General features: G+C 30.8%; 1 protein-coding gene across 1 annotated transcript in view; it reads right to left on the reverse strand.

Annotated features, from left to right (window-relative positions):
• LOC119600796 (COP9 signalosome complex subunit 8) overlaps positions 1 to 7,094 on the reverse strand; it is an 87,884-nt gene extending 80,790 nt beyond the window's left edge. Inside the window, exons 1-2 of the mRNA XM_037951342.1 lie at positions 6,875 to 7,094; positions 6,746 to 6,810 (exon numbers count right to left, since the gene is read on the reverse strand). Of these exons, the coding sequence (XP_037807270.1) occupies positions 6,746 to 6,810; positions 6,875 to 6,925 (116 nt within the window). The 5' untranslated portion in view covers positions 6,926 to 7,094. The remainder of the gene's footprint in view (positions 1 to 6,745; positions 6,811 to 6,874) is intronic.
• Positions 7,095 to 21,570: the final 14,476 nt, after the last annotated feature.

The following is a 21,570-nucleotide window of genomic DNA, read 5'->3' on the forward strand; positions in this document are numbered from 1 at the left end:
AAAATTTTTATTTTCAAATGGAAAATTAGTGCCATAGAAAAATAAATAGAACTGAGACTGAGAATAAGAAATATTACTCTCTCACATGTACAGGTTCTGTGTGAATTTAATACAATTGTATGAGTATTTTTATTTTTGTTTACATAAAATAACAAAAATATGAAAGTACAAAATGTATCCGAATACATCATACCCTACCACATTGCGAGTAAGTAGCAATAAGTTATTTAGTATTTTTTAATGTAGAAGTTATATTCAAGAGATTGATGTTTGCTTAATTAATGAATGTACTGCTCATTATAACAAAATATAGTCAAAATTTCGTATATATAAAGTCGAATTTTATAAATACCCTATTCTTGTATAGCATGTACCGCTTACAAAAAAGTTCAATAGGCTAATTTATGGACGGATTACATCATTACATCGACGCAGGTGTTACAAACTTTAAGACATAAACAAAATGCCGTTCCCATTAGTGTGGTGTAGGGTGTATTTTGACTGCATTTGGGCTGCTTTGAAATTAACAATAATCGTTCATATTAAGCGTTAATTTTAGCATTAGCACAATTCCTTTGGCAAAATAGCCCCTGTTGCTGCAATAAACACTGCTAAAAGTTATGTTTTTCCCATAAAATTATTGAAAACATTTTCAGAAAAAAACAAATTTTTCAATCGTTTTTATTTTTTTAATATTATTTTCAATTGTCAATATTGACTCAACCCAGCAAACACAAAGAGTTTATTTAAAATAATGAATAATTTTTAATGAAGATCATTCTTACATTGGTCAACTGATATTGAATAAAAATGGCTAATTCAAACCATTATTTCATGAAATATCGAAATATAATATCAAACAAAAATATAAAAACTTTTTAAACGAAAGAGTTTGTGTTTGTTGGGTTACATATTTTTCAACTAATACATTCTCAAGAGTTAGGTTTTTGACAGCAGACTTAGGTTTTGTCATACTCAGTTTCAGTTCTATGTATACCTTTTCTATGATTAGTGCCATCTCAAACAAAAAGGCAGTTAGAAATCAAACATATTTTTCAAATGTATTTCAAATTATTAGTATTTTCATGCATTTTTCAAACCCTAATTATAATGCAAACTATTGCAAAATTCATATATTTTTTACATCACCTGAAAATAAGACATTCATGCATTTATTTTATCATATTTTTAATTACATCTCCGATTATTTCACCTATAATTAACGTTTTTTCGCTTCTTTGCTGTAAAAAAAATATTCTGTTTTTATTTTTCTAAAATAATTTATTTTTTGAAAGAAAATTTTCTAAATTCAAATAAAACAGAACTTAGAAAATTTTATAAATATCACACATTATTTTTTATTAAACGTTTTTTGAAATTATAATGTTTTTTTTTCAAAGGATACACTTTCAAATTTGAAAACAATTTGAAAAATACATTCCGGTATGTGATGGAATTCGAGAGATTTGAAATCAACCGATTTGAAAAGGTGTGGTGAATTCGATCGAGGAATGGTTCATTATTTTCTTGCAAAATACTACACAGACAACAAAATACTTTCCAAGGCAAATAGATTATAAGGTGAAGTCTCTTCATTTTGCGGCGAATTCATAAAATTTTTTATATATGGAGTTTGACAGAGTCGGTAATGAGAGAGAATTTTTTTATATGGAGTTTGACAGCTTCAGGCTGAATTTCCATGGACAAAAAAACAATCAGCTGTTGAAATGACTTCACCTTATTAGTTGCACCATGATACTTTCCATTTAATAGAATCAATTTAAAAAATATGATAAATTGAATGAAAAACCGCAGAAATTTATGCCCCTATTATGGTTTACAAATCAACTCTTCTTTAGTTGAAATTTTGCTCTTTGGTATTATCGATAACAACTTAAAATTTAAAGTTGAAATTTATTACTACTTTTTTGGAAAAAATTACAACTTATCAAAGCAGTTTTAACAAATTACAACTCAATTGTTTAGAATAAATTTTTAAAATAAAACAAAGTAAAGTCTCATTTACGAAAAACACAAATTCATAAACTTTTCACTTAATTTTATGACAAAAAAGCACTTTTTAGGTTGGCAACATCAACACAATTACAACTGAAATTGGTTGTAATTCATAATACCAAAAATAAGTTGAGTTGTTCTAAAGTTGAGTTGTTTCAATTTCAACTCAACTGAGTTGAGTATAAACCATAATAGGGGCATTAATATCAAATAATAAAAAAAAATAGTTTTTTGTCGATTTCAAATCGATTTGATTTAAAAAATGAATTTCATCACATACCTGATTATTTAGTTAAGAAAATTTAAAAAAATTTTCACAGGTTTGAATCAATGTTTATTGGGAAAATAAATGTAATTTTTAATGAAGGTATTTTAAGCTATTTGACTTTTAAAATTAAGATGACAAAAGATGACATATTATTGAAATAGATGACAGAAAGAGGACATAAATTTTAAAGATGACGCCCAGTTAAAATAGATGATTGTTCTCTAAAATTAGGACGTATGGTCAGCTTAATAATATATATGAATGAATTTGTTAACATAAATTTACATAAATTCGTTTATTTTTATACATTTACATCACTTTTCAAAGAAATTCCTTTAAACTCATTTTATTGCACTCAATAAAAATTTCAAAGAATAAATGTCTCTTGTGTGCAAAAAATTATTTCATGTTATTTAAGCCTTCTGTTATTTTTTTACTGTGATGGGATGTTCTGTTTTTTTAACGTTATGATGTTTAATGTTTATGTTAAGTAGGAACAAGTAAGAGTGCTACATTCGGCTGTGCCGAATCTTATATACCCTTCACCATAGTGTAGTTAAAAAATATCAATTTTATAAGATTTAAATTTATTTCATTTTCCCGACAATATCATTATTATAGTAATAGCTAAACAAAATAAACAACAACAACGCTAAACGATATAAACACACAAAACACAGTAAAACCAACAGACATCCAAACATACGAAACGAAGTACACAAAATAAACAAAAACAAAATACACAATGGAACCAACAGACATCCAAACATACGAATACACTAAGAAACAAAAACAATATACACAAGGCTATGAAACAAACATACGAAACTGAATACACCAAGAAACAAAAACAACATACACATGGCAATGAAACACACAGCCATTCAAACAAATCAAAAAAAAACAAAATACACAACGCAATGAATAAGCAGTGTTGTTGTTGCTTATTTTTTATGAAATTTTCAGAGGTTGTCTCGGATTTTTGCTTATATCTCCGTTGTTTATGGGCGGATTTTGCTGATTTTAAATAGGAAACTTCTCGAAAGCATGTCTGATAGAATTATTGAAGATTTGGATCCCGAAGATAAGGATTCAGAATATATATACTTTATAGGGTCGGAAAATTATATTTTGGAAATTACAAACGGAGTGACAAACTTATAAATACCCTTCTCACGAAGGTGAAGGGTATAAAAATACACAAGGCAGTAAAACCAACAGACATCCAAACATACGAAACGAAATACAGAAAAAAACAAAAACAAAATACACAACGCAATGAAACCAACAGACATCCAAACATAAGAAATTCAATAAACCAAGAAAACGAAAACAATATACACAAGGCAATGAAACACACAGCCATCCAAACATACGAATTTGTTTACAATTGCTATATAACCAACCTATTTTTGAACATTAAAATTATTTTTTAGGAGTTTTACGATTTGTACTGGATCGATTGTAACCATTATATATAGCAAATTTAATAGAATAATTTCAATCCATCCATTAGTCACAAGATATAAGTCGTTTTGAAGAATAAGCAAAAAAAGCGACTCTGATTTGTTGTGTCAAAAATCAGAGTTGATTTTCTTTCTTTGTGTTTAAAGATTAAGTTATGTAAATTAATTAATATTGCTATATAATTATTACATAATATAATTATAAAAAGTAAAAATTTGTATTTTCTTTCATGGCGTTTATGTTAAAAGTAATGCCAACTTTTATATTTTTTTGAAATATTTCAGAGCTTTTTCTCTTTTACTTTTACTTTTTCATTATCGATTTTTTTAATTTTATATTTCATCACATTTAGTATGATAGTTTTTTAATAAATATTTACTAATTTAAGAAGTACATTAATTTAAATGTTTAAGTTTAAAGTACATATTTCAATTAATCGTAATAATTAAATTTTTCTGATGTACATAATTTTTAAAACATATTAACATCACTGTTTTTTTCTTGTTTACATTTTTTTGTATTTTATGTCAGCTGTTTTTAGCTGTCACTTAACGCTGTGGATTGAATTCTATTTTGTACAGGTTCATCCGCAACGTAACTTCAACGTTACGGCAAAACTAAAGATAAGCTTAAAGGTAGAATTACCCGAACGTTGCTGTCCACGTACTGTAACGTACCGTTACCACGTTTGTGCGCTAATAGAACATTTAAAAACGTAACGCTTGTCTTGGAAATAAACACAAAATAATTTAAGCTTTTAGGCGTTTTTTTTAATATAAATGTAAATTAATTAGCAATAACTTGCCTTTTTTGTTATTTCTTTAAGACTATTTTATGTAGATATTTAAACAAATTCAAAAATTATAAAAAGCAAAAATAAATTACATAAATATTCAATCAGCTGTTCGAAACAGTGATGGTTATTGATAGGCACTTTCTTTAAAATGGTTAAGTAGAAAAAGTACCAAAATTAAAAAATTTATATGTATAAGTAATAGCGTTTAACTCATCAAGCGTTTTTTTTTCCTGTTGTTTTTAAAATTATTTTCAACTTTTTTTAGAAAGTATTGAAAAATTTAAAGCTACCTTTACTTGCACTTGCAAAATTGAAGGTATCGAGCTATATAAATTGCATTAAATACAAATCAATGATTTTAAAAATATACATTTTTAAACTAACGTCTGTATTTAATGAGATGGAGCTCTCAAATTTATACCATTAGAAAGCCCAAATTGTTGTCTACAAAATTTTATGTAATATGAAGTAACGTTATATCGATATATTTTTAGATAACTGAGATAACGCCTGTTTCTATAATTATAATTAGAAAGTATTTTAAACAGTTTAACTTTGATTTGTTGGAGTTTGATACGTTATTAACGTGTTTTCTATAAAATTTTATGTATACACATTGCTAACATTGCTAATATGCATCCTAAAAATTTAAAAGGTAAACAATTTATTAAATTTAAGCATAATAATATAAAAATTCAAATTTGTACATACAAATAAAAAAAGTATGAAAAAAAGGAATTTGCACCACAGTTCTATTCTACATACAAAAGTGCCATCACTGTTCTACAAATGTCACGTAAAAACGTTATAAAATTCTATTTTATACAGGTTGAAACGTTACGGCTACATTTCGGTAAGCATTTTCATTGTCTTTCCTTAATCAAAAACGATCAGCTGACACGTTTTCTTACAGCTACAGTACGTTGCGCTTGGGTAATTCTACCTTAACCACTTACACAGGTTTTCGTAAGCCAAAAACGAATCAGCTGATTCATCACGGAACGTAGAGACTAACTGAGCCTTAACATTTGCCTTTATTTAATATTAAATTATGATTTAAATAAAATAAACTTTTAATGTAATAAAATGTATAAATTTTTTAGTGTATTTGGGAGAAAATGTGTAAGCAATGATTCGATCAAATAAAAACACAATCAATAAAAAAAATGAGATCATGACGGTGAACTCTCAAATCAATGTATTCGGAATACATCGTGAGAGCGGGAAATTCGTAGTATTTTAAAGAGTGTGATATTAAATCTTAGGACTCTCTAGACAATATTACAAATTTAATTGTTTGTTTTATATACAAAACAAAAATAATTAAATTATGTTTCTTTTCAAAGTACACCTAAATTCGAATACTTATGTATGTGATACACTGTACATAATTTTTGAGTGAGCGTTAAGACCCATTCACACGAGCACACAAGTAATATTATCTTTCACAATTTTGTGTAGAAGAGTACAGGTGGGATCGTCTAATGAAACCATCACACATTGAGAGAAAATACGGATGGAAAATTTGAGTCGTATGGCTCTCTGCATTTTTTGAAATGATTCAAAGAACAACCAAGTCGCATTAGATCCTTACTTTGTTCATCATCATATGACTTTTATTCTTTTTTTTGTCATACGGATGTAATTTTATTTTACTTCTTCATTAGACTTTACGTACGTAAAGTGCGATCGTCTGAAGGGCCCTTTAACGATTAAAAACAAAAAAATTAACTGGCAGTAAAGCAAATTAAACACAGTCAGGATGCACTAAGTAAAGTGAAATCAAGGCAGCTTATTTTTATATGTTTAATTAAAAAGTGATTGGGTTATGTCAAAAATAATTTATTTATTTTTATTCTAACATAAAAATTAGTGTTTTAAACAAAGAAATTATGAATGAAAATGCTGATAAAAGGGTTCCAAATGAACGCAATTTAAATGTTAAGTTTGTTATCCGGATTAACTAAAAGCAAAGCCTGTTATCTAAATACCCGATAGGTAAAAACCGAAAGTCGGCAATTAAAAAACTACTTTTTCAATGCCAGTTTTACATTCCCCATTTTTTTGTTAAGAAGGATCATTGCGTACCTTTACAGATCGTATCATTATTTCAAGAGTTACATATTTAGAAGTTTGACCCCTTATCCTAAATTACGTCCACTCTTAAAAAAGCTGAATAAATTAAATGTAATTCTTACAGTTTATTTTGCACCAAGTAATATGCCGTAAGTTTAATGTACAAATTTACTTCCGACGTGGGCATCTAAAATAAATGTAAATTTACTTGACATCAACAATATTATGCAAAAGAATTTAACTAAAAGTACCTCTAGTTCCTCCTTTTCTAATAACTCAATTTTTTCATTGTATTTTTCCATTTTGGTAAATTATTTATCTGTTTGTTTTATTTCTCTTTAGTTCAATCCCCAAGGATGTTAAATTTAGTATCAAAACACATTCAGGGTGCACTCACACAGTTGCCAGATTTGTCGTTTTTTTTTATGACGATTTAATCATGGTATCAAGGCGAATTCAGATAAGGTGGTGTTATTCAATCACCTGATTATTTTTTTCTTCACTTGACTGGTACGCACTGATGTTAGAGTTTGTTATTGTTTACATTTTTATATTTAAAAATGTCCGTTAAAACAGAGAAATACTTCGTTAGTAATTTGAATAAATTATGTAAAAAATCTGAAAATACCAAGCATTTTGTAAACAAATATTTTTCTTATATAAATAATGAATAATTGGTACGCATGTACAAACTTAATAAAACAATAATATTTTTTTCTATTAAATGTTAACAAATAAAACAATATTGTTTTATATTTACACTTTGTAGTTAACGCGATTAACCAAAAAAAATCTGTTCCGGAACATTTTATATAAAGAACCCACATGAGGTATTTACCCGACCGGTGGCAGCCGTCTTCTACGTTATGGTCAATTTTCAGATCTAAATAAAATGTAATAAATTGTTTTATATTTACGCAGTGTGTACCAAATGCAAAAACAAATTACATGGAAAATTTTATTGTTGCCGAACTGCCACCAACTTATCTGAATTCGCCTTGGCAAGGTACTCTGTTCAAAATTTCGTGTGAAATACTGTCACTACCCTACAAGAAATGTCCCTACAAGAAATGTATGACCGAAACTAACACATACAAAATTATTTCACTAACACTCTTGCAACATTTTTTTATAAAATTGCTAAAAAAAAAGTAGTTAATGGATAATTCCATTATCAAATGACCGGTAAAATGACTGTTGATGTACCCAATGTGTAGCAAAGGGTTTAATTTGTATATGAAAGAGTGAAACAACTACATTTGATTTTTACTGTGTTTCAGAGTTATATTTTTCGACGTTATAAATTAATTATTTCTGTAAAAACCAAAGATCAAGAAGCGAAAAATTAAAAAATTTACAAAGACTATAAATTATTAAAAATAAAGAGAATTATTATAAACAGAGTTTAAAAATAGTGCAGGAAGTGGAGCTGAAGATAAACACTTCGGAGTTTAGTCAATCTATGGTAACATGATTACTTACTTTTAATTTTTATATTTCGATATTTATATGTATATCTTCACAGACAACTTATGAAATGATTGTTAATTTATGTATATGCTTATTATATTAATAAAATTTAAAAATATATATCTTAAAATATTAATAAATTGTGTTTTATTATAAATTGGTATAGCCTCCGTCACATTTGACGGATATATTCTTCAAATATGATTTGTCAACAATAACCGATAAATACATCATTTTTAATTTGTTAACTGTGATAGATATATCCATCAAGCATGATCAGTCAATCGTGACTACTATTTATGTCATCCTTGGTTAGTAAACAACAAAAGAGTGAGGAGCTCAAATATATGTTTTAAAGTCGATAGAATTCATAAGTGCAAGGGAGAAGAAAAATCACATGTACACAAATGTTTCCATCACTTTTGTCCATTTGCCTTAAGAAACTGATAGAAACTTTGTGATAGAAATAATGCATCAGTAGTGCCATTCAAATGACCGATCAAATGACTGTCACTGTTATTGTAGGGTACATACAAAATATTTGTTATGAAACAAGGTATATTAATTATAAGGTAGTGTTAACAGAGCAGCTGATTGTTTTTTACTAATACTCTTTTGATTTTTTTACATGTACAGTGACTGTCATTAATATTCGGTTTTTACATTTCCGTTTTCTCTGTTCTTAATTTAAAAAAAAAAATATATTTTAAGAAATTAAGTAACAAGTTAGAAAAAGCCGAATATTAATGAAGCATAGATTTATGTTTAATCGATGTATATACAAAATTTGGTACGCATAAAAAGCTCTTAATATGTACAACAATAAGTACAAAATATTTTTTTAAATACCTTAATTTTTATTTAAAAGTTAAGAATAGAAAAAACAGAAATGTAAAAACCGAATATTAATGACAGTCATTGTAGTTTGACAGTGTGCTGGCACTTTGTTGTGTAGGCATACTGTCAAACTCCATATATAAAAAATAAACTGAATTCGCTTTGATTTTCTGAATTCGCCGACGAAACTACCTTATAATTAATATATCTTGGGTATGAAATATTTGCTAAATAATTTCGCAAAAGCAGTACCAAGGCGAATTCAGATAAGGTGGTGGAAGTTCTGCAAAAACAACATTTTACATGTATTTTGTTTTTGCATTTGGTTTACGTAGATGTCAAAAACCATAAGTACGGCGAATTTATTTCATAAAAAATGTTTTTCAAATTTATTCATATGGGTAAATTTTTCATATGTGTTTCTTTATATAAAGTGTTCCGAAAGAGTTAGTTACGTAGTTATTCAGTTAGTTACGTTATCTACACAATGTTAATATAAAATATAAAACAATATTATTTAATATGTTAACATTTAAAAGAAAAAATATTTGTCTTAAATTACGTTTTTGTATACATACCAATTATGCCATTATTTAAATAAAATGATATTTGTTTACGAAATGCTTGGTATTTTAAAATTTTTTACATAATTATTTCAAAATATTAACGAAGTTTAACAGAAATTTTATATATAATAACAAACTTTGACAGCTACGTAAACCAGGCGAATTAAGAAAAAATATCAGCTGATTGAACTTTTTCATACTTTTCGACTATTTCCGACTTTTTGACTTTTTACGACTTTTCGACTTTTTTCAACTTATCGACTTTTTTGACTTTTATTTACCAAGTCGACTTTTCGACCCTTTTCATATACGATAGTCGAGTTATCGATTTTTTGGAACAAAATAATCCTGTTTTAGAGCACTTTTAGCTGAGGGGTCATGTCGCAGGGTTTTTTCTCCATTCTTTTTTAAATGCCCTTCGTAAAATAATGAACGTTAGATGGAGACTCAAAAGGCGTGCCACATTTTTTGTTAGTGTTGTATTTATGATTCTTAAATGTTGTTTCTATTATTTTGTTTAATAATATATATGTTTATTTTTTAAATATTTGTTAATTAAATGTTGTGTTAAATAATTTATACAAATTTGGTGAAATTACGACCAATTGATTATTAAATTATGAGTTTAGTTGAGAAATATTGTTATTTTTATAGTTATTTATTTAATTATTTGTATTCTTTATAAAAATAACTAAAATTTAACAAGCAAATATCTAAAATATTTGTTATTTTTGGATTAAATATAATGTAAATAAAACTCAAAATATTGCAAGTGGCAACACTGATTCATGCATTCGAGTGATCGCACACGATCTTCACTCTTTGAGTGCAGAATAAAAATAAAGCAACTACCAAAAATACGAACCCTTAACAAAAGAGATACCAAAAAAACCCCTCAAATTACGATTCGTTCGTCTTTTGCTACTTCCCTTTTTTCTTTACACCCTTTGCCAACAAACTCGTGTCGCACTTTGGTGTCCCTTCAGCTAAAAGTGGTCTTAGGCTGTCACTTTTCAGGCATGCCTTTTTCTCAATTTTTACATGTGACTTTTAAGGCATGCGTGCTATTGAGTGTGAGAGTTGCCATATTTATTCTTAATGTATTGATTTAAATATTAGTTGTGTTTTGTTGCTATCAATGAGTGTTAACGCTTAAAGTTAGCAACAAAACGAACATTACCTGACTTGGCATCACTCCACAGAAGAAATCTGCTAAATCTTGAAATTATTTACAATTTCTTGAAAAGGTTTTTTTATTTGGTAATTTTCTTTGATTTAAATTTTATTTTAAAATATTTTTTTATTGTTTGACATAAACACATTAATATTTGTATTTTTATTTTTGAATTGGTAGCACTTTTATCAACGTTAAAATTAACTTGTATAATTTTACACGTTAACTCCTAACGTTTATAAATTTTAAATTTATATGAAATTGCCTTTGAACGTTAGCAACAAAACACAACTATTATATAAACGAATTAATATCTTTATTTTTTAAATCTTTGTTAAATTAAATATTGTGTTATTTTTTTAAGTAGTTATTTTATTATTTTATGAAAGACATTACTAAAATACTTTATATTACATATTTGTTTACCATTAGCTGTAAGTTTTAGATCTTTTTGTAGTAATTTATTTTTATTAAAGAAATAATTTAATTTTAATAAGCTAACATTTGAAAAAAACATTTTTACTTTCGAATAAAATAAAATATAAAAAATTAAATTATTGGAAGTGGCAACACTTAACATGTGTGATAGTAAACGCACGCGATCTGCTGTGCGAGCAGAATAGAAATAATGCAACTACCAAAATTACGAAAGTGTGACAAAAGCAATGTCAAAAAGACACTTCAAATTACGTTTCGTGCTTGTTTCGCAACACTCTTTTCTTCTTTTCTCCCTTTGCCAACAAGCTCGTAAGGTCTGACTCAAAAGGCATAGTCGACTTGGACTTTTTTCGACAAACGTCGATTGTTCGATTATTTGAAAGTCTATTTATAGAACCCTAGTACTCTGTTCTTCTTGTGAAAAACATTGTGAAATTTATCTGGCAACCTTGTTTACCAACTTAAGGTGGTAATAGACGACATGTATTTTGCATACGTACTGTCAAAATTTCCATCTGTAAAAGTTGTACATATCGTCTGATACATATGAAATATTGCATATGTAAAATACATGTGGAAATACATATGTAATTTTTTCGATTATAGCGTGCTCTATTTTCGTATGACAAGCATAAACAAAACAACTGTTTTGCTTTGAAATACAATTTTTTGAAAAAAGTAAATTAAAGAAAATGAATAACGAATATGAAAAAGTAAGTATTTTTTCATTTTTAATAAACTAATTTATAATTTTAACAATTTTTACACATTAAAAAGACAGCTTTGATTACATTATAGGTTATGTCATATGGAAAAACACAGGCAGGTGTGATAAACTATGAATCATATGTAAAATAACAATTTTGACATACATTCGGAATTACATATGGATACAAAAGTGACAGTACATATGTAAAATACATGTCGTCTAATACCACCTTTAGTACGCAAACGTAACAAGTACACTTTTAATAGAAATTGGGATTTTAATGCATAATGGTAGGTAGTATAACTTGAAATACACATGTTACAATCAAAAAATTACTTTTGATTGTCAGGGCTACGAATAGCACGTGTTAATTTTTATTTATTTTATTTTATTGATAATTTTTGGAAGATTATATCACACTGAAACGTTATTTTTCATATTAATATGGTTTGGCCGGAAGATCGAAAACTTGTAACGAAACTGACAAAGGACCGGTGGATGTGAAGGTTCCTTGCTCTAAACACTATGTGCATGGTACAGGTATTTTTACAGCGTTTATTGGTACTCGCGGGAATGACGCCCTTCCCATGGTGAAATTGGGAAGGTAGATTTATGATAAGTATGAGAATGTGGAGATATTTTATGTGACTAAGAAGAAGATCAGAATAACATCTCTTGATTTGAACGTGATTAACCGTATTGTACAGGATGGGGAACTGCTCAAATCCTTTACTGTTTACATTCCATCGGACATGTGTGAGGTAAAGGGTGTGTGCCCTATTCCCGTGGATTACTCGAAAAAGGAAATATTCGAGGGTGCTTGGCCCAAGAATATTTCCAGATTCGGCTCCTTACCTGACTATTGTAGGATAACGGAGGTATTTCGTTTTACCCTACCTGTTGATGGTGGGCGGATACCATTTGACTCTGTCCGTATTTGTTTCCTGGGGGATGTTCTACCTTCTCATGTTTGTGTCAACGGGGTGAACTTTCCGGTTATGCCATATAGGGATCCCATTATTCAATGTAGAAGATGCTGACGTTTTGGTCACACCGATAGGGTTTGCACCCGGTCCACTTCTGTATGTGGCAGATGTGCCGTCACTCATTTGGATGTGGCGGGTTGTAACGCGGCCTTGAAATGTGTGAATTGTGGCGGCCCACATGAGTCCTACACAAGGGAATGTCCTATTTACAAGAATCAGATTAAATCCAAGACTGACAAAGCCAATTTATTAAGCCAAAATTACCAACTATCTCTTTACCAACATACCCTAGAACAGCACCCTCATTTAATTTGACGAACTTCCCTGTATTGACACCACGCCCAACTAGTGTACCTATGAAGAGGATCCAGGCTGAAGAGCCAGAACCTCATGACGTAATTGTGACTGCCAACCCCGTTGAGTCTACCGTGGTTGTTTCCAATGTTTCGACGACATCCGATCGCAACGTTTCTGCGGTCATTGCTCGCAGACCTGCTAAGGAGCGTAGGGTTACTGGTGAGTCCAGTGGTGACGTGATTGAGGAGAGATTGTGTTCTAGACTAAGGAACGTAATCTCTGCGCATTTACGTGACTCGGATTCCGAGTCTATGGATCATTTTAGGCCATTATTTAGTGCCATTGCTAGGGGTTTGATGAAGACTCCCAATGGTGCATATGAGAGGCTGTCCACAATATTTGGGGGAATTTTAGGTACCTACGATAAGAATCATGAAAATCATTCAACTTAATTGCACTAGCGTTCGTAATAAGAAACACCAACTAGAACAATATTTACATAATAATGACATTACAGTAGCATGTCTTTCGGAAACCTTTTTGATGCAGAACGATGCTTTTAAACTTATAAATTTTAAGGTCATCAGGAGGGATAGACGTCATAGTACGGTTCATGCTGGCGGGGTCGCTATCATTGTTCGCAACGGTATTGATTGCGTCAGTTTGAATATCTCATCCACTAACAGTTTGATAGAAGTTTGTGCATGTGGAATATCCACAGTTAACGGTCCTATCATTGTGATAAGTTTATATATACCTCCATATTGTAGATTCTCACAACGCGATCTCTCCTCTATGTTCACTGCAGTGCTGGACGGCTCGTTGCTTATCTGCGGCGACTTTAACTCACACAATGTGTATTGGGGTATTTGTGAGAGTAATCATAGAGGATCAAGATCTGGTTCTGCTGAATAATGGCGACCCCACATTTTTCGGTAGATCGACCCCTTGTATAGACTTGTCCATATGTTCATCGGACCTGGCGTTGAATTGTGATTGGATGACTCAAAGGGAACCCTTGGCAGTTTACACTGTATTATACATATCCATCTATACATCCGTCCGTGTTATGAGCTGACGAACACCATGACTATTCCCAGGTTTATAGACGAACGTTATCTTAACAGGAAATTATCTAGGTTCATGGATGCCGACTGTCGTTCTGACTCTATGGCTGGGGAATTTTTTGACAATTTTTCTTTTAAATTTAACATCACGTTTGGTGTTACGGTGAAACGGACAACAAGACCACATAATCCCTGGTGGAATTCAAAATGCAATGAGGCAAGTACTGGACTGAGACTGGCCGTTGGTAGATATACAGCTGACCCATCTCGCTCAAACTTCTTTCGTCTATCCGACGCTAAAAAGCACTAAAAGTATACACTGCGTTATGAGAAAAGAAAAGGTTGGCGGGATTATTGTTCGACCCTGGATGGTGACATCTCTGTGGCGGATCTGTGGAGAAACGTTCGATTCTTCAAGGGTAATTATAATGGAACACTGCCTGGCTTCGCGGGCTGTATCCAACAATTTTGTGGGAATATTTCGGGTCCGATTGGTCCCATACCTTTTATTCCACCGGCTCCATTTTGCCACGACCATCCCCTTACAGAATCGTTTTCTTTAGCTGAACTGGATAGGGCGATATCTGTGTCGAGGGACACCACACCCGGTTTGGACGGTATCCGTAACTCGCATATTCGGGTATTTAATACAGCCAACAAACTTGGTATATTACGGGAATTTAATGCTATTCTTTCTTCGGGTGTCATCCCTATGAGTTGGTACGATTTCAGAATTATTCCGCTTGGGAAGAAGGGAGGCAATCGCAATGAGGCGAGTTCGTATCTTTCGATTGCTCTGGCGTCTGTATTGCGCAAACTATTCGAACGAATACTTTGTACTCGTCTGGAATGGTTCCTAAAGTGCAATAATATGATTAGCGACCTTCAGTCTGGCTTTAGGAAGTCAAGATCAGCATCTGACAATATTGTTGCGCTATGGTCTGCCGTGAAATTGGCCTTTAGTAAGGGTAGGTGTTTTTGTTGATATTAAACGTGCTTTTGATGGGGTTAATATTTCTCTATTGTGTGAGAAGATGATTGATCTTGGAGTCCCTGTAGATTTTTCCAAATTTATATATAATATTTTCCTATACAAGAGACTCAACGTGTCAAATGGTGGGGAATGCACATCTCGAAGTTCCTTCACTGGAGTGCCGCAGGGATGCATACTCAGTCCTATTTGCTTTAACATATATGTGGACGACGTATTTCATGATATACCAGAGGGTGTTCATGTCTTAGGATATGCTGATGACATTGTCATATTTAGCTTCCACTCTGATATATCGTTGGCAAGAACGAGGGTACAGCCTTCACTGGACCGAATCTCCGCAAAATTGCTCCAATTGTAGTTGTCCCTGTCGGAGACGAAGACGAAGGCTATGATTTTTACTCGCTCAAGAAGCGAAAAATTAAAAAATTTACAAAGACTATAAATTATTAAAAATAAAGAGAATTATTATAAACAGAGTTTAGAAATAGTGCAGGAAGTGGAGCTGAAGATAAACACTTCGGAGTTTAGTCAATCTATGGTAACATGATTACTTACTTTTAATTTTTATATTTCGATATTTATATGTATATCTTCACAGACAACTTATGAAATGATTGTTAATTTATGTATATGCTTATTATATTAATAAAATTTAAAAATATATATCTTAAAATATTAATAAATTGTGTTTTATTATAAATTGGTATAGCCTCCGTCACATTTGACGGATATATTCTTCAAATATGATTTGTCAACAATAACCGATAAATACATCATTTTTAATTTGTTAACTGTGATAGATATATCCATCAAGCATGATCAGTCAATCGTGACTACTATTTATGTCATCCTTGGTTAGTAAACAACAAAAGAGTGAGGAGCTCAAATATATGTTTTAAAGTCGATAGAATTCATAAGTGCAAGGGAGAAGAAAAATCACATGTACACAAATGTTTCCATCACTTTTGTCCATTTGCCTTAAGAAACTGATAGAAACTTTGTGATAGAAATAATGCATCAGTAGTGCCATTCAAATGACCGATCAAATGACTGTCACTGTTATTGTAGGGTACATACAAAATATTTGTTATGAAACAAGGTATATTAATTATAAGGTAGTGTTAACAGAGCAGCTGATTGTTTTTTACTAATACTCTTTTGATTTTTTTACATGTACAGTGACTGTCATTAATATTCGGTTTTTACATTTCCGTTTTCTCTGTTCTTAATTTAAAAAAAAAAAATATATTTTAAGAAATTAAGTAACAAGTTAGAAAAAGCCGAATATTAATGAAGCATAGATTTATGTTTAATCGATGTATATACAAAATTTGGTACGCATAAAAAGCTCTTAATATGTACAACAATAAGTACAAAATATTTTTTTAAATACCTTAATTTTTATTTAAAAGTTAAGAATAGAAAAAACAGAAATGTAAAAACCGAATATTAATGACAGTCATTGTAGTTTGACAGTGTGCTGGCACTTTGTTGTGTAGGCATACTGTCAAACTCCATATATAAAAAATAAACTGAATTCGCTTTGATTTTCTGAATTCGCCGACGAAACTACCTTATAATTAATATATCTTGGGTATGAAATATTTGCTAAATAATTTCGCAAAAGCAGTACCAAGGCGTATTCAGATAAGGTGGTGGAAGTTCTGCAAAAACAACATTTTACATGTATTTTGTTTTTGCATTTGGTTTACGTAGATGTCAAAAACCATAAGTACGGCGAATTTATTTCATAAAAAATGTTTTTCAAATTTATTCATATGGGTAAATTTTTCATATGTGTTTCTTTATATAAAGTGTTCCGAAAGAGTTAGTTACGTAGTTATTCAGTTAGTTACGTTATCTACACAATGTTAATATAAAATATAAAACAATATTATTTAATATGTTAACATTTAATAGAAAAAATATTTGTCTTAAATTACGTTTTTGTATACATACCAATTATGCCATTATTTAAATAAAATGATATTTGTTTACGAAATGCTTGGTATTTTAAAATTTTTTACATAATTATTTCAAAATATTAACGAAGTTTAACAGAAATTTTATATATAATAACAAACTTTGACAGCTACGTAAACCAGGCGAATTAAGAAAAAATATCAGCTGATTGAACTTTTTCATACTTTTCGACTATTTCCGACTTTTTGACTTTTTACGACTTTTCGACTTTTTTCAACTTATCGACTTTTTTGACTTTTATTTACCAAGTCGACTTTTCGACCCTTTTCATATACGATAGTCGAGTTATCGATTTTTTGGAACAAAATAATCCTGTTTTAGAGCACTTTTAGCTGAGGGGTCATGTCGCAGGGTTTTTTCTCCATTCTTTTTTAAATGCCCTTCGTAAAATAATGAACGTTAGATGGAGACTCAAAAGGCGTGCCACATTTTTTGTTAGTGTTGTATTTATGATTCTTAAATGTTGTTTCTATTATTTTGTTTAATAATATATATGTTTATTTTTTAAATATTTGTTAATTAAATGTTGTGTTAAATAATTTATACAAATTTGGTGAAATTACGACCAATTGATTATTAAATTATGAGTTTAGTTGAGAAATATTGTTATTTTTATAGTTATTTATTTAATTATTTGTATTCTTTATAAAAATAACTAAAATTTAACAAGCAAATATCTAAAATATTTGTTATTTTTGGATTAAATATAATGTAAATAAAACTCAAAATATTGCAAGTGGCAACACTGATTCATGCATTCGAGTGATCGCACACGATCTTCACTCTTTGAGTGCAGAATAAAAATAAAGCAACTACCAAAAATACGAACCCTTAACAAAAGAGATACCAAAAAAACCCCTCAAATTACGATTCGTTCGTCTTTTGCTACTTCCCTTTCTTCTTTACACCCTTTGCCAACAAACTCGTGTCGCACTTTGGTGTCCCTTCAGCTAAAAGTGGTCTTAGGCTGTCACTTTTCAGGCATGCCTTTTTCTCAATTTTTACATGTGACTTTTAAGGCATGCGTGCTATTGAGTGTGAGAGTTGCCATATTTATTCTTAATGTATTGATTTAAATATTAGTTGTGTTTTGTTGCTATCAATGAGTGTTAACGCTTAAAGTTAGCAACAAAACGAACATTACCTGACTTGGCATCACTCCACAGAAGAAATCTGCTAAATCTTGAAATTATTTACAATTTCTTGAAAAGGTTTTTTTATTTGGTAATTTTCTTTGATTTAAATTTTATTTTAAAATATTTTTTTATTGTTTGACATAAACACATTAATATTTGTATTTTTATTTTTGAATTGGTAGCACTTTTATCAACGTTAAAATTAACTTGTATAATTTTACACGTTAACTCCTAACGTTTATAAATTTTAAATTTATATGAAATTGCCTTTGAACGTTAGCAACAAAACACAACTATTATATAAACGAATTAATATCTTTATTTTTTAAATCTTTGTTAAATTAAATATTGTGTTATTTTTTTAAGTAGTTATTTTATTATTTTATGAAAGACATTACTAAAATACTTTATATTACATATTTGTTTACCATTAGCTGTAAGTTTTAGATCTTTTTGTAGTAATTTATTTTTATTAAAGAAATAATTTAATTTTAATAAGCTAACATTTGAAAAAAACATTTTTACTTTCGAATAAAATAAAATATAAAAAATTAAATTATTGGAAGTGGCAACACTTAACATGTGTGATAGTAAACGCACGCGATCTGCTGTGCGAGCAGAATAGAAATAATGCAACTACCAAAATTACGAAAGTGTGACAAAAGCAATGTCAAAAAGACACTTCAAATTACGTTTCGTGCTTGTTTCGCAACACTCTTTTCTTCTTTTCTCCCTTTGCCAACAAGCTCGTAAGGTCTGACTCAAAAGGCATAGTCGACTTGGACTTTTTTCGACAAACGTCGATTGTTCGATTATTTGAAAGTCTATTTATAGAACCCTAGTACTCTGTTCTTCTTGTGAAAAACATTGTGAAATTTATCTGGCAACCTTGTTTACCAACTTAAGGTGGTAATAGACGACATGTATTTTGCATACGTACTGTCAAAATTTCCATCTGTAAAAGTTGTACATATCGTCTGATACATATGAAATATTGCATATGTAAAATACATGTGGAAATACATATGTAATTTTTTCGATTATAGCGTGCTCTATTTTCGTATGACAAGCATAAACAAAACAACTGTTTTGCTTTGAAATACAATTTTTTGAAAAAAGTAAATTAAAGAAAATGAATAACGAATATGAAAAAGTAAGTATTTTTTCATTTTTAATAAACTAATTTATAATTTTAACAATTTTTACACATTAAAAAGACAGCTTTGATTACATTATAGGTTATGTCATATGGAAAAACACAGGCAGGTGTGATAAACTATGAATCATATGTAAAATAACAATTTTGACATACATTCGGAATTACATATGGATACAAAAGTGACAGTACATATGTAAAATACATGTCGTCTAATACCACCTTTAGTACGCAAACGTAACAAGTACACTTTTAATAGAAATTGGGATTTTAATGCATAATGGTAGGTAGTATAACTTGAAATACACATGTTACAATCAAAAAATTACTTTTGATTGTCAGGGCTACGAATAGCACGTGTTAATTTTTATTTATTTTATTTTATTGATAATTTTTGGAAGATTATATCACACTGAAACGTTATTTTTCATATTAATATGGTTTGGCCGGAAGATCGAAAACTTGTAACGAAACTGACAAAGGACCGGTGGATGTGAAGGTTCCTTGCTCTAAACACTATGTGCATGGTACAGGTATTTTTACAGCGTTTATTGGTACTCGCGGGAATGACGCCCTTCCCATGGTGAAATTGGGAAGGTAGATTTATGATAAGTATGAGAATGTGGAGATATTTTATGTGACTAAGAAGAAGATCAGAATAACATCTCTTGATTTGAACGTGATTAACCGTATTGTACAGGATGGGGAACTGCTCAAATCCTTTACTGTTTACATTCCATCGGACATGTGTGAGGTAAAGGGTGTGTGCCCTATTCCCGTGGATTACTCGAAAAAGGAAATATTCGAGGGTGCTTGGCCCAAGAATATTTCCAGATTCGGCTCCTTACCTGACTATTGTAGGATAACGGAGGTATTTCGTTTTACCCTACCTGTTGATGGTGGGCGGATACCATTTGACTCTGTCCGTATTTGTTTCCTGGGGGATGTTCTACCTTCTCATGTTTGTGTCAACGGGGTGAACTTTCCGGTTATGCCATATAGGGATCCCATTATTCAATGTAGAAGATGCTGACGTTTTGGTCACACCGATAGGGTTTGCACCCGGTCCACTTCTGTATGTGGCAGATGTGCCGTCACTCATTTGGATGTGGCGGGTTGTAACGCGGCCTTGAAATGTGTGAATTGTGGCGGCCCACATGAGTCCTACACAAGGGAATGTCCTATTTACAAGAATCAGATTAAATCCAAGACTGACAAAGCCAATTTATTAAGCCAAAGTTACCAACTATCTCTTTACCAACATACCCTAGAACAGCACCCTCATTTAATTTGACGAACTTCCCTGTATTGACACCACGCCCAACTAGTGTACCTATGAAGAGGATCCAGGCTGAAGAGCCAGAACCTCATGACGTAATTGTGACTGCCAACCCCGTTGAGTCTACCGTGGTTGTTTCCAATGTTTCGACGACATCCGATCGCAACGTTTCTGCGGTCATTGCTCGCAGACCTGCTAAGGAGCGTAGGGTTACTGGTGAGTCCAGTGGTGACGTGATTGAGGAGAGATTGTGTTCTAGACTAAGGAACGTAATCTCTGCGCATTTACGTGACTCGGATTCCGAGTCTATGGATCATTTTAGGCCATTATTTAGTGCCATTGCTAGGGGTTTGATGAAGACTCCCAATGGTGCATATGAGAGGCTGTCCACAATATTTGGGGGAATTTTAGGTACCTACGATAAGAATCATGAAAATCATTCAACTTAATTGCACTAGCGTTCGTAATAAGAAACACCAACTAGAACAATATTTACATAATAATGACATTACAGTAGCATGTCTTTCGGAAACCTTTTTGATGCAGAACGATGCTTTTAAACTTATACATTTTAAGGTCATCAGGAGGGATAGACGTCATAGTACGGTTCATGCTGGCGGGGTCGCTATCATTGTTCGCAACGGTATTGATTGCGTCAGTTTGAATATCTCATCCACTAACAGTTTGATAGAAGTTTGTGCATGTGGAATATCCACAGTTAACGGTCCTATCATTGTGATAAGTTTATATATACCTCCATATTGTAGATTCTCACAACGCGATCTCTCCTCTATGTTGACTGCAGTGCTGGACGGCTCGTTGCTTATCTGCGGCGACTTTAACTCACACAATGTG

The sequence above is a fragment of the Lucilia sericata genome, unplaced genomic scaffold (assembly GCF_015586225.1).
Source record: "Lucilia sericata isolate MDLA Ls3-8-SP2 unplaced genomic scaffold, ASM1558622v1 Contig000121F_arrow, whole genome shotgun sequence".
Taxonomy (NCBI): domain Eukaryota; kingdom Metazoa; phylum Arthropoda; class Insecta; order Diptera; family Calliphoridae; genus Lucilia; species Lucilia sericata.